Source organism: Gorilla gorilla, chromosome 10 (assembly GCF_029281585.2).
Source record: "Gorilla gorilla gorilla isolate KB3781 chromosome 10, NHGRI_mGorGor1-v2.1_pri, whole genome shotgun sequence".
NCBI lineage: Eukaryota > Metazoa > Chordata > Mammalia > Primates > Hominidae > Gorilla > Gorilla gorilla.
The window spans coordinates 87,777,650-87,793,331 of record NC_073234.2 but is presented as its reverse complement, the minus strand read 5'-3'; the positions used below and the strand labels follow the sequence as shown (position 1 = coordinate 87,793,331).

Sequence of the window (15,682 nt, the reverse complement as noted above, 5' to 3'; positions counted from 1 at the left end):
ACCTTCCCAATTTCTTTAATGAAAGAACATACACTCATGTTTAATGATTCTCATTATAGAAGCACTTTCTTGTAACGCTATATTCAGGAACCTGAAGGAGTCACCTAGAATATAGACCACACAAATTATAATGAAACCTATGCACTATGCACAGGGGATCTGACTTGACCTGCATCGGCACCAGATCTTTAAAATGAGGAGTTCTCCATTGCAGTATTTTAATAAGCAACTTTTTGCTGTATTAAAATTTTAACATAAACTTTTTTCAAATTAAAATGATCAAGAGTTGTTGAAGAACAGTTACTGTGCTGTGTCAGTCCTTCTTTTTATCTCTTTTGAGGAAACACAATAAGATTTAATATGATTGCCGTCAATGGCATACTGTAACTTAATCCATCCAATAATGTTGTCACTAACAGCCAACTTTGATAAAATAACATCAAGCAAAAAGACTATTCATGCCACAAATCCTCTTTGAAATGTGTCTTCAGCCCTAAGCTGAGGAGGTCGTTTCTAATGATCTTGACACTTCTCTTTGATGAATGAAACATTATCTAAGGCTTATGTTCCTATGGAATAGTCCACATTGCCAGTATAGATAAGAATTTATTTGGTGAGACTGAATCTAGATACCAAGTTTATTTTGTATGTATAAATAATTGGTATAAGCCTAAGAAGCCAAAATGGATTACTAGGGTTGGAAATGTTAGCTTATCTATACAAAATATCAATGTACTTTTCTAATAGAGCATTCATTTTCCCAGGCTCATGATGCCTACTTACATTTGTAGAGTGGTTCATACATTTCAAAGACCTCATAAGTTATTTTGTCTTCAAAAAAATTATGTGGACTTACTAAGTCAGTATAATTCTCCCATTTTCAAATGATAAGGATGAGTTAGAAAGGGGAAATGCCTTCCTTGAAATCTGAGCTTCTTATTTCCAATCTATCCCCCTGACTTGTATCATACTTCCTGTAAAACCCCATATCTATAAAATGGTAAAGTTGATTAGTTTGCTAGAGGACAAAATTATCACAAAATGCTTATTGTGATAATTTTATCATATGTAGTATTCCTTAATTCTATATCAGAAACTGGCTCTGAAAACACACATACATACAACCTAAGATTTTACTAACAGTTAAGCAAAGGATACTGGCCTAAGTCAGAACAAGAGCCTCCTTAACAATACTATGTAATTCTAGGCTTCTTTATTGCTGGTCCATGGAAGGTAGATTGCCATAGTATCTCTCTAGCAGATAAAATTGTTTTTCAGTGTTTGAGCCTTGATGCCTAAAAAAGCACTGTTTTTGAGATTAATGGCAAAAGAGGTCAACTTCCTGAATTTCTTTACTCCTGACATGAGCCTGACTTCTGGTTTTTCTATTACAGGCTCAGGTGTAGTGAACCTTAAGCCATGCACTTACAGGCAAGCTTTTACACATATCACAATAGTATGAGTTACAGCTGACACAGCCGTTACTCTTGTTCTTTTGAGTATTTCTTTCACTCTTTTGCTGATGCCATTATGAAAATTCGTGCTGGCACAGCCTTCAAGGCACTTAATATCCTCTCTTATTTATGTGGCTATCTTATTCTTAATTGTTTGCAAAGAAGGTATTAATTATATATGGAGGGGCAATTTGTTTATAGAGTTTCCACTTGTAGGTTTTCTGGATTTATATTGAGCTATCTCACAAACTAAAAAGCAAAAGCAATCAAATAGCAGAAAGCTTTTTAAATCTATATAACCTAAACACAAAAACACATCATGACCTGTAATCCCAGCACTTTGGCAGGCTGTCGCAGGTGGATGACCTAAGGTCAGGAGTGCAAGAGCAGCCTGGCCAATATGGTGAAACCTTGTCTCTGCAAAAAATACAAAAATTAGCCCGGCGTGGTGGCTTACACCTGTAATCCCAGCTACTTGGGAGGCTGAGGCATGAGAATCACTTGAACCTGTGAGGCAGAGATTGCAGTGAGCCAAGATCATGCCACTGCATTCCAGCCTGGGCCACAAAGTGAGACTCCGTCTCAAAAAAACACAAAAACAAAAACAAAAAAAACCCATCATAATAAGACTTGTTTCTTCTCACTATTAACTGTGTAATTAAATGTGATGGAGTTTATTATTTCATTTTTTACTTTAATAGGATGAGTTTTCTGTGACACCGTAATTGTTCCGTCATTAGTTTTCATTTCTTAATTATTAAATATGGACTTAGAAGTAATCAAATCTTATATCTGACTCACCTCAAGGTTTTTATACTCCTAATGCATGGTCTGTGTTTAATTAAGAACAAAGTCTCAGTTGTCTTATTTACACTCTGTGTTCATTTTCAATACCTCTAAAAAATATTTTCCAGAATTCCTATATTTACAATGTAACTGATAAAATGATGAAGAAACATGAAAAGTCATTCAAAGACAAAATTTGGAATGAGGATACTGAAACTGAAGATATATTACCATGCTAAAACAATCAAAAGCTGTCACTTTTCACCCCATGTATAATTCTGTTGACTACTTTTAAATCTAAGATGCATTTTTCATAATGGTGAATAGAAAGAATTTTATCACAGGTATCTGAATGAGCTAAAAAAAGCAATACCTATGCATAACACATCACTTGTAATAAGGACATCTTTTAATATTGAAACATAATGAAATTATAAATCAGGAATAATCCACAGTATAATAAAAAGTAAATGAGAAATTTAAACAAAGTTGGTGGAAAGTCATCAAAAACCAAAAGATATTTTTGGAAATGTTTCAGTTACCATAAACATTTACATTTTAAAATTACATGTTTTTTAAAGAATACTTCCAATAATATAACGTTGTATTGCTGATTTTTCTTCAATATCATTTAAAGGCATTGTTAATTAATTTGAATGCCAAAATAAAACACTTCAATTAAGATATTAAAATTATGTTATACATATATAAATGCCTAGGCACATAAATCAAATAAACTTATCTTGTAGATTTGTGCAAATGAGTCATGCTGCCTTCATAAAATATCAGTAAAATTGCATGAAAATAATTAAAACACATTGATATGGTATTACTATCTTCACATTTTTGTTAAAGTAATTTCATTTTTTTTTCTCAGCAGGAGTCGTTTAAATTTATGTTGGAGAAGTTATATGATGACTTACAGATGCTTTCATATTTTACCTTGGTTTACGTGTTCTTCAAATTATACTCAGAACAATAACAGACAAGTAGATAACTGCCTATTACTACTTTAGAACATCAAAAGAGAGCAGTATAAAATATTTTTGGAAGCAATCGATCCACTGACAGATGAATGGATAAAGAAAATGTGGTGTATACATGCAAGAGAATACTATTCTGCCTTTAAAAAAGAAAGAAATTCTGCCATTTGTAACAACATGAGTGAACTTGGGACATCATGCCAAGCGAGATAAAATAGACAAATACTACATAATTCCACTTCTATAAGAAATCTAAAATAGTCAAATTCACAGAAGCAGAGAATAAAATGGTGGTTGCCAGAGGCTTGGGGGAGGAGGAAACAAGGATGTATTAGACAAAGTGTACAAAGCTTCAGTCATGCAAGATGAATAAGTCCTAGAGATCTACTATAGAGCATAATGTGTATATTCAATAATTCTGCATCACACACCTGAAAACCTCCTGAAGGGCAGATCTTATGTTGTGTTCTTATCACCAAATAACAATAAGTAAAGAAGATAGGAAGAAAATTTTGGAGGTGATGAATATGTTTATGGCATAGACTGTGGTGACCATTTGTTTTATGAATGTACACTTATCTCCAAACTCCTCAAGTTGCATACATTAAATATGTACAGCATTTTGTATGTCAATCTTGCCTCAGTAAAGTGGTTTAAAAGAATATATACATATATGTATGTGTATATATATGTACGTATATATATGTATGTGTGTGTGTATATATATGTGTGTGTGTATATATATGTGTGTGTGTATATATATATATATAATCACCTACGCTATGTCACAAATAAAAGTTGAGCTTTTGGAAGTTGATAAGTATTGGTACATTGCAATTTTTACTTAATTTAATAGTACCACTTAAAATAAATTTAAATTTGAATTTCAGAACAACATATATATACCCCGGGTTCTATTTAATAATTACACTGTGACATATTGATCAGTGAAAGCTTATATAAAATGAAAAACTGATATAAAAAGACATATAGCAAAACTACACCCTCCCTCTACTTTTTCTTCTAGGATGCCCTATAACAGCACAGCTTAAGGCACAAAAACCTTTCTTCAAGTTCTGACATTCCTAAAGTATAGGTATAATATGAATAACTTCATATATAAAATTAATGAACTCTTATTAAATCATTTAATCCTAAAATACATATATCTACAACAATAATACATCATATCTTTTAGGTACTTTTTGTGTTTTAATCTCATGAATGAGATGTCAAGTCCTCATTTTTCTGTTTGATATATTCTGTATATTTAAAATATTATTAATTACTCTTGACTTCTTTATTTTAAAGGACAATTTGCCTTTACTATAAAATACTACAATTGAAAATATTTCTATTTAGGTAAATTGTGGCATTTTGAAGCAAATGAATATCAAATCAGATTATATAGTTCCTAATAAGTAAAAGATGACTCTTTAAGAATACTAACATTTAAATTTTTGGTTACACTTTATTGATACATTTTCACGCATCAGTTGGTATTTTTACTCATCTCTAAGGATGGTATAAGCCTAATGTAACACTAGATCAGCCTTTTACTAAAAGTTTCAAATAATTCAAGTGCACTTACCATGTTCCAGCCAGGATAGAGGTAGTCTGTACCAACAAATTCAAAGTAGTGAGCAAACCCTTCCTTCAGCCACACGTCTTCCCACCACACAGGCGTCACAAGGTCACCAAACCACTGCAGTAACAAAATTAATGGTCATCAAATAAAATAAAATCTATCCCCAAACTATTTTATCTAAAATTACATGTATTAAACTATGATTATTATAACTGGAATTCATTCCCCAATTGATTTTGTGATCTTAAAATGTGTTGTGGCAAAACCGTATTGATTTATTTGAGTACTTGGGTGACACTAGTTTTTTTATACATGCTTTCAGAGAAGAACAAAAAAGAATAATCAATGAACACAAAAGAATATTTGACTTGAAGAAGAAAGGGCTCAGGAGAGAAAAACTGATGAGAGCTGTCTTCAAATATTTGAAGACCTATTATGTAGAAGAGGAAAGGCTTGTTTCTTGTGACCCTACAAGGGACAAACCAGGACTAATGAATGGAAATTAGCATGGGTAAATATCTGCTGAAAACGCAGAAAACCCTCTAACAGACTGAGATGGCCAAAGATGGGAAAATACTGCCTTGAAAGGTAGTGAGCAGTTCATCACAGGAGGTATGTAAGCATCACCCTCTAGTGGCAGAGGCTATTCAGAGAAGATAGTTGCTGATTGATAAAACTAAGGGTTTTTGAGGCCCCTCACCTTTGACTCTCCATGATTCTATTATAATAAGGATTTAGACCAAAAAAAATTCTCTAAGATGCCTTCATGAAAAATAATGTAATTTTAACAGGTGTTTTGATTAGATCATGATGTATTATTCTGAAACTTGCCTAGTTCAGGAAAACGTTAAAGGAATTCTTTTCTTATTAAAAAGCAAAAAATACATTATATGCCAGGAGCTAGCCTAAAGATGGGATTCAGTGAAGAAAAGTTAGATAATGTTCCTCCTCATGCAGCTGACATTTTATTGTGGAGGTAGGGGGGATGAGGGGAGGTAGACGATAAAAAAATAAATAAGCAAATGAACAACGCAATTTCAGATCCTAACAAAGTGCTACAGGAATGAGGGAGGAACTGCTTTACATTGTAAAAGCAAAAACATTCTCTCTAAGCAAGTGACATTTGAGCTCAGACTTCCATGATAAGGGACAGCCAGCCATGAGAAAGGCTTGGGAAGGAGAATTCCAGGGAGATGTAATTAACCCTTAATGTGAAGACTCAAAGTGGGAATGAGCTATTTAAGCAACAGAAGAAAGACCTGTGCGGCTGGAACATAGTGGACCAGGAGGAGGAAAGCGTGAAAGAGTCCAGAAAGGCAGACAAGTACCAGATCATGTACGGCTTTAGGAGCCACATTAACAAGCTTGGCTGACAGTTTCAATAGTAACAGTAAAGTATCTGTTCTTCAAGAGGATCTCTCATTGAAATACAAATAAAAACAGCTCTCAATATGTTGAGGACCACAAAGTAAATGTTTAACCTTTAATAATTTTTTAAATAAAAAATGCATGTTTCTCCTTTAACTTGAAATCCTATCTTCAGAATTGTGACAACAAATAGGTGGGCAGGAAAGGTAACATAGAAATTAATTGGTTAATGACAATGGAAATTATTTTAAGTGTTTCTCCTAGCTTCTGGTTCATTACTCCATAGTAAGTGGCCCACAAATACTAAGCTATAACAAGAAAGTAACTTAGAATATGAAACAAATGAAATCCAGTTCTCCGAACAATTACACATTATCGGTGCGCTTTCACTTCAACAGAACTATATATCTAACTTGTCATTTATAGGAGCATTCAAAAAGGAAACTGCTTTTGTCTCAAATAATTACATGATATTCGGTCAAAACCATCCTCTTTAGTACAGACTAGGAGCCCCAGTCATCTCTGCAAAGGATTCCCCTTAAGCCTGAGATGAGGAACACACCTCAGAGATCTGGTCAACAAGGCAGATACAAACATCAAACATCTTACAGGTTCAGTGCAAAAAACTGACATTTAGGGGCCGGGCACGGTGGCTCACGCCTGTAATCCCAGCACTTTGGGAGGTCGAGGGGGGTGGATCACCTGAGGTCAGGAAGTTCGAGACCAGCCTAGCCAAGATGGTGAAACCCCGTCTCTACTAAAAATATAAAAAATTTGCTGGGCATGGTGTGGGCACCTGTAGTCCCAGCTACTTGGGAAGCTGAGGCAGGAGAATCACTTGAACCTGGGAGGCGAAGACTGCAGTGAGCCAAGATTGCACCACTGCACTCCAGCCTGGGTGACAGAGTGAGACTCAGTCTCCAAAAAAAAAAAAAAAAAAAAAAAAAAAAAAAAGCTGACATTTACATAAACGGTCGTCTGACCGGGATCACTTCATCATTAAGTCAGTATTCATTTATCAGCATTTAACTGTTTAACTCCTTTCACTGACAGCATTTTTCACATCACTCTTTCCTTAGTTTTTTCAGCTTCTAACAAGGTGTGGGTTTTATAATTTATTGAAATCACACTGTATCACAATGAGATATCTGGTGTTATAAGTTTAAAGCTCCATAAATACTGGTAACCAGGACAGGTATCACTTTCTATTGGCATGGACGTCTATTTTCAGTGATTTTTTTCCACTAAAATTAAGATTCACATAAGCACTGCAAAATCTAATACCTTCCATTCATTGTGAGAAAATGCATAAAATCAAAATGAAATTAATTTTATCTTAGCTTCACTACAAAGTTGGCAAATTTACATATGAATTTCTAAACATGCCAAGACAAAAAATATCAATCATTTGAGAACAAAGAGTCTATGGCTGAGTTAGTGAAAGACTTCCTAAGTGTCTATGTGGTGGGAAAAGGGGAATAACAAATTGATTTCAGTCAAAGCAAATTTTGACACATACACAAAACTCAGCTGCATCTTGCAGCGATGCAATAAATCATTGCCATCACTGCACTTACCATATATACACACTAATAATCACAAGAAAATAAAGCAAGGTTGATAACTGACCAGATAGGGGCTCCGAAGAGGCTGCTGGGTGGCAGTGCCATCTCACTCTTCAACTAAATGGAATGACAGTTGCTTACTCAATACGATCAGTGTGTTTGTTTTTGTTTATTCTATGATTGGAGAAAAATGACATATCTTCCAGAAAGAACTACACAGTGCTCCATATAAAATTAAAACTTCTTTGGGAGGATAATAATTTAGCTCTTAATGTAGGTATTCAAAATCATTCTCAATAGCTTTCACATTATACTTACACCTGATTCTTTTTCTCATACCTGGTGACATATCTCATGAACAATGACCATGGTGACATCCAGCAAATAAGAAATAGATGAAACACTGGGATCCAGCAGTATTCTTTGTTCCACAAAAATACTTAGTCCCCAGTTCTCCATAGCAGCATACGGATGCTTAGGCACAGCTAAAAGATCTAGAAATAAAATAAAACAGTTCCAAAGGCTTTAACAAAGACACCAGATTCTGAATTTATATCCAAAAAAGTGTCCAGAAATCCTAATTATAAGGAATACTTGATTTTACTTAGTGATTTTTTTGGCAAATTAAACTACTTGCCATTTTTACGTGACAGCAGAAATATAGGCTATCACTGCAAATGCTGGTCATATCCACTCATCACAGTTCATTTTCAAGCCCAGTGCTATAGGTAGCTGGAAGTATCAGTGCCATTATTGATGGGCCCATCCTAATAAATTTCATAAGTCAAGGACACCACATGCAGCAGGAACCTACACAGGCAAAGGTGTTGTGCCTTCTAATGAAAATATATTTGACTCAATGCAGTAAATACTATATTCTTATATTTACCTCAATATTGTATAAGAGAAAACATTTTATATCTGTTTTAAAACGTGATGTTTTCTAATTGCTTAAATTCTAGTGTATTTTTTCAGTTATGTTAAAAGAAATATGTTACATGAAATATATCTTACAGGGAAAGCTCTGATAGTGGATATAATGGAAAAAAAAAATACTATTGAGGGGACCCACAGGCTCTGGTCTGGCTCTGTCACCAACTGGCTATGCGACATCAGTAAATCACTTAATTTCTTAAGACCACAATTCCCTCACCTACGAAATAAGGTCATTAGCCTTAATTATCTCTAAAATGCCTTCCAGCTCCAAATATCTATGATTAGATGACTCTAAGATCTGTGCTTATTTTAAAAGGTCATAGAGGTATTATCAACTTCTGGTTATGGTGACACAAAGAGTTCATGCTTTGATGTACTCCCTCTGCTCCAGAGACATAGTGATGATAAATCAAATATTAAAAGGGAAAACTAAAAAACATCTCCAGGCTTAAAAATAAACCTCTCGCTGGACCAGAAATGGTACAGAAATGCAAAGTGGTGATTGCATGTGAAGCCACACGCCTGCTGGGCACTGGCTCCAGCAACAGGCAGTGGCGGCTGGGAATTGGCTCTGGCAGATCCTTCCAAAGCCAAAAGGACCTAAGCCACGCTGACTACTTAATGCCAGGGATTGAGGTAGGGCACACATGCTCACGAAAACAGGTTGAAAATAGCTAGCACTCCTTGCTTCCTGGGAAAGTCAGTAAGTGGCAGGGTAGAAATTTGAACCCAGCAGCCTGGTTCCAGCACCTGTGCTTTTAATCACAGTGCCAAGCATAGTGTTTACAGTCTCTGACCCAGAAGTTCTACTTCTTGATATAACCCTGGGTTAACTCCCTACGATGCAACAGAAAATTGTACAAGAATGTTCGCTATGGTATTGTTTGTACAGGTGAAAAGAGAAAATTAAGTGCTTTTAAGCAAAGGACAAAGAAACTGAGAAATACGTATATAAAGGAATATTACACAGCAATCAAAACAATTGATCTCACCACTAGATTCTAACACTGCATACATCAACATGGACAATCTGAGAAACACAATGTTGAGGAAATAAGTGAAGAGTAAAATGACCCTATAATAACATCTACTATTTAAAAACAAGTAGAATAACACCATGTGTTGTAGATGGTTACTTATACATGAACACGTGCACAGAGACAGTAATGGCAAGATGCACACACAAACACACACATATAGCAATGATAAACATTAAAGTCAGGATCATGATTGCTTCATGGAAGAATGGAGGGGAAAAGGATGGAAGACAGTCACACAGTGAATTAAATAGTGATGTTTTTAATAATAATATTTCACTGTTAGTGGTAATGGGTACTGATTATAATATTACTGATTCTTTTCCATATGCTTTAAATATTTCAAAATAAAAGAAAGAATAAAATAGTCAACAGTCTTATAATAAGGTTGATTTTTCTTTATTCCTGACTTTAAAAAATATCTTCTCAGCATTGGTTGTGGGTATTTGTTGTTGTTTTTGTTTGTTTGAGATGGAGTCTCGCTCTGTCGCCCAGGCCAGAGTGCAGTGGTGCGATCTCGGCTCACAGCAACCTCCGCCTCCCGGGTTCAAGCGATTCTGTTGCCTCAGCCTCCCAAGTAGCTGGGATTACAGGCACGCGCCACCATGCCCAGCTAATTTTTGTATTTTTAGTAGAGATGGGGTTTCACTATATTGTCCAGGCTGGTCTTGAACTCCTGATCTTGTGATCCACCCACCTCGGCCTCCCAAAGTGCTAGGATTACAGGCCTGAGCCATCGCACCTGGCTGGTTGTGGTCTTAAGTCTGAAATATATATTAAAATAAGTCAAATATGACCCCATCTTCCGCTACATTTTAGACTCAGCATAAGTGCATAACAGCTATAACATGAAAAAAAGGGAAATATGAGCAAATAGTTGAAGAATTAAGAGTGCTAAGAGAGAGAAAAAACAAATCTGATTGGGGAGGTTAAGTACCATTTCAAAGAGATGGTACTTAAGTTGGACTTCAAAAGGTAAATAGGGAATTGAACAATGAGAACACATGGACACAGGAAGGGGAACATCATATACCGGGGCCTGTTGTAGGGTTGGGGGAGGCAGGAGGGATAGCATTAGGAGATATACCTAATGTTAAATTACAAGTTAATGTGTGCAGCACACCAACATGGCACATGTATACATATGTAACAAACCTGCATGTTGTGCACATGTACCCTAAAACTTAAAGTATAATAATAAAAAAAGGTAAATAGGATATCAACGGGCAGAAACAGGTAATCTATGCATTCATATATACAACAAATACTCATTGAGCATCTCCTTTGCTCAATATAGACACAGTTTTGCCTTGTTCTGCAAGCTCCTTGCTCTCTATCGTCACGGTGCTTACATGCATATGTGAGCATGTGCAGGATGTCAATTAACAAGTAATAAATGAATGAGAAAATTAGTAAATGATAAATGTTACAAAGAAAATGTAACAGAGTAAGATAGTGATTGATTGATGGGGTGGGTGTGGTGTGGTCAAGGCAGCCCTCTCTAAGGTAGTCACATTTCATCTGAGATGTGAATAACGGTAGAGGCTAGCTTGTTTGAAATCAGAAGTGCATTCTAAGAGACGACAACAAATGCAAAGGCCCTAAGGTGAAAATGAGAGAAGTATGCTTGACAAAGAAGGTTGATGTGGCTGAAATATATAAAGAGGAGGAACATAGATCAGAGAACTGGTATGAATTGTAAGTTCATAACCAATAGATATTCTTTTATATAAGATTTTACCTTAACACCTTGTCTAAATATGAACAAACCAGATAATAGGACCACAGTGTGTCAACTTTGTCACCGGTAGATGGCAACAACAGTAGCAGGCCTGGTGTCGTTTACTTGTAGCAACATGTGACTAATGAACAAGCCTTCTGACCCAAGCCTGTGACAAAGTAGAGGCAATTCCATAAGCTGTAGTCCTCCAGAAGCCAAGAGTAGTCAGTCGTCAAGGCTAAGCTAGCATATCAAGCCACACGTTGGGATTTGGATTGGCTCAAATAGCACAGGAAGAAGACTCTATACATATGACCCAGGTGCAGTCTAGGAGTTTGGAATAAAGAGGAAGGTAGACTTGGGGGCAGTTGTCAGATAGCAAAAGCCTGACTAACAGCATAAGCAGATATGGTGTGGAAACAATTGGAGGCTGGTGATAAAGATATCAGGCACTGGTGACCTAAGCAGGCAGCTGGTTACATACTGGTATCGAAAGGTATGAGGTCACAAAAGTCAGGCCTGGGTAACAAGATTACAGATCAACCAAACAAGGACTCTTCAGCAAATGGAGCCAGAGTCAAATTAAAATCATTAAAGAATAGAGTAAAACACAGATAAGTAGTAGAGGACAGCTTCTTATATACACACAGGTTTTATAATAAATATGAGGAACCATGATTATAAATGGCAGAGTAGGGAAAAAGTAAAGAAAACATTATATGCTACTAACCTTATAACCGTGTATTGAAGCAACTTAGATTTTGTTGAAGCAACTATGGAGAAGTATTTTTAATTGTGGCTCTGTTCTATGTCTTCACAACTTAAGGAATCTTATATGATAGGTTTATAATTTAAGAGCACCTATATCAAGCATATATCTACACAAACATTTGTATACAAATATTCACAAAAGCCTATTTCCAGTAGCTAAAAACTAGGAACAACTCAAATGCCCATCAATAGGTGAATAAATAAAGTATGGTATATCCATGCAACAAAATACTCCTCAGCAATAAAAAGAAATGAACTATGGTTACAGTCCACAACATGGTTGAATCTCAAAACAGTTATATGGAGTAAAAAAAGAAGAAAGCTATATCTACTCTATGATTCATGCCATTTATATAAAATTCCAGAAAATGCAAACTAATCTATAGAGTCAGAAAGCACATCAGAGGTTGCCTGGGGACAAAGATGGGAGGAGTTAGAAGATAGCGATGGGAAACTTTTGGGAGTGATGAATATGTTCATTATGGTGATAATTTCCTGTGTGTATACATGTGTTAAGGCACCAAATTGCATACTTTAAATATGGACAGTTTACTGTACATTACTGTATCTGAATGAAGCTAATAAAAAAAAAAGCAAGCTCAGTAACAAAAATATTCTTTTGTTTAAGGCAGATAACATTAATTCACAATGAATTAAATTGTTTTAATTTTTGCAAAAGAAATTTGTTATGAGACTATACCCATTAAAATGTATACCCATAACTCCTTCATATGCCTTGAAAACAGAAGAAAATTCAAATGTTTCAGAATCTAATTTACTTGGAAATTCAAAGAAAATGCTTGATAAAATTATGCATAGTAGTCTGCTTCCAATTAAATAGTATAGTACAAAAAACTATAGACAGATATGAAATAATTCATATAATACTAGTGAATGTGATAACATAAATTAACAAAAATCTGACTTGCTCTACTTGTTTGCCTCCCACTCACCCTCAATGCACTATAATTTGCCTTCTATTCTTAACACTATCCTGAAACAGCTCTGAATAACTGAATTCACAACTCTCATGGACACTTCCCAGAATTCATCATTTTTTTGGCATTGCTGAGAATTATCATATGGTAGGCTAGTGTCTATAATAACAGAATATCCATGTTTTTCCTCCACTTCTCAGATTAGCCCTTTTTCTTGTTTTGTTTTGCTTTGTTTTTCATTTTCTTGCCACTTTCTGACTTTTGAAAATCAAAGTTTCCAGGATTTACATCTGTGGCTTCTGTGTTGTTTTGTTTTACCAACTGCTATGGTTTAAATGTGTCCCCTCCAAAATTCATGTTGAAATGTAATCTCTGTGGGTCTCTTCTGCCATGTGAAGATACAACATTCATCCCCTCTGGAGAAAGCAGCAACAAAGAGCCATCTTGAAAGCAGAGAGCAGACCCTACCAGACATCAAACCTGCCTGTGCTGTATCTTGGACTTCTCAGCCTCCAGAATTATAAGAAATAAATTTCTATTATCTGTAAATTACCCAGTCTCAGGTATTTGGTTATAGCAGCATAAATGGACTAAGACACTTACTCTACTACTTATTTTCATTGAGTGTTCTCATCCACTTTAACATCATCCATCACCACCCACATGCCCAGACTGCTCTCTTCGAGCACTAGATGAAAATATCTAAGCATCTTGTAGTAGGCTGCCATTTGATAGGCCCCCAATGTGCTGGGCCTCCTTGTGTAAGACTCTCCCCTTTTAATCTGGCTTAATAGTACATACTAAGGGAAAGTTAAGAAAGCCTTGCAGCTTTTTGTTTTGCCCTCTAGGGAAAGTCAGCCCTCATAAAGTAAAATGGCCCATTGCCCTGAGAACATCATGCAGGGAGAAACCTCACAACTTTGCAAAAGGTTCAAAGGATCACTAAATGAGGTCTGTTCAATAGTACACACTAACTGAAATCCAGTCTCCAGCATTAGTGAAAGTGTTGCCTTATTATCCTTCTGATGCATAACTTTGTAAGCTAGAAATGTACTCTAATATATTTCAAATTATTAAATAATCACTAACAAAAATGTGTGCAATATCAGTTCTCTCCTGTCTGCCACAGTCAGATTCTTATCTCACAGGTCATGATAATCAGTCCAGAATAAGATGCTTTGCCCCAGCTTTGAGCTCCTCTAAGCCCTGGCTCCAGTGTGAAAGAGTCTGGTATCCTCCAGCTCAAATATTCTCTGCTACATGATCAAGCTCACACTCCACACTCTAAGTGTGAGAAGAGTACAGGAGATGCTCTCTGATATGTGACCTCAGATAGTTATCAATTGTCCTACTTTCTCTCATACTTTTCCTTTTGCCTAAGCCATACTACCTACAGTACTGACTTTTCCTGGCAATATTTCTTCACCAGCCAATTTCTGCCTTCCAGTTGTCCACACTCAAACTTATCAGTTCATTCTAGATTTGTCATCCATTTATTTAGCTAATTTGAGATTCATAAGTCTATAATAAGATCAGAACCTGAATGCCCCAGACTTCAACCTTAATCCTGAGGGAAAAGGGATAGAAAGTCCTGGAAGACAAGAGTTTTAATGCTGAAGAAATAAATATCCCAGCAACTCAGGAGCATCACCTCAGCAGCCAATCCTTCCATGCCTAGGCAGAAAACAGACCTGCTGCTGAGCCCCTAGTGTAGTCAGGGGATGTGGCATTTTCCTGAAAAGCAGCACTGGTCTCTGATTGAATGTAAGATATTTTTGCTCAGAAAATCTAAAGTGCCATACATTAATATTAGAAGTTGTGGTTTCAGAAGAGAATAAATTCTATAAATTTGTTCTTTCTGGTTTTCCTTGTACATATAAGGTACTTCTTTGAATTAGGCGTTCATTCATTCACTCAATAAAGTTTGTTGAGTACTTACTCTGTTCCAGCAGAGAAGGAGACTAACAAAGATGCTGCTGTGTCCAAGCTCATGCTCCAGGTTTGAGGGGTTGGGGAGTGCAGGTAGGGCAGGGGTCCAAATAATACACAAATAGACAAATAGATAATATGAGACTGCATTTGGGGCTATCATGAAAATTACACATGGTATGTTAAAGAATAACAGAGTTGGAGGCAGAATACATTTGATCAAATGACCAGGGAAAGTTTAAGAAAATTAGTATCTAAGCTGAAACATCAACCCAATCCAAGACAGGGCAGTTTTAATCTTAACTGTTCATTTGCAGTGCTAGCATAGTACCAAGCATATGGCTAATATTCAAAAGGTAACTGAAAAATAAATGAATAGTTACCTTTGATGGCAAGTCATGCTAAACATAGCTTACAACTAGTTTTGCCTGCAATCATAAGCCACACAGATGTATAACCACTACCAACACCACCCAGGAAAGGGCCTTAGGTTCAACAGCTCTGGTCATGAATTCCATGGTTTCACTCTGCCATGTAAAGAGCTCTGCGGCTCTTCTAAATCACCTCTCTACTCCTATGCAAAGTATCACTCAGATGCATTCCCTTC

The 15,682-nt window shown here is 35.9% G+C and overlaps 1 protein-coding gene across 1 annotated transcript in view; it reads right to left on the bottom strand.

Moving 5' to 3' along the window:
• TRHDE (thyrotropin releasing hormone degrading enzyme) overlaps nt 1-15,682 on the bottom strand; it is a 397,296-nt gene that overhangs the window by 190,492 nt on the left and 191,122 nt on the right. The window contains exons 4-5 of the mRNA XM_019039267.4: nt 8,084-8,238; nt 4,815-4,928 (exon numbers count right to left, since the gene is read on the bottom strand). Coding sequence (XP_018894812.3) covers nt 4,815-4,928; nt 8,084-8,238 — 269 coding nt within the window. The remainder of the gene's footprint in view (nt 1-4,814; nt 4,929-8,083; nt 8,239-15,682) is intronic.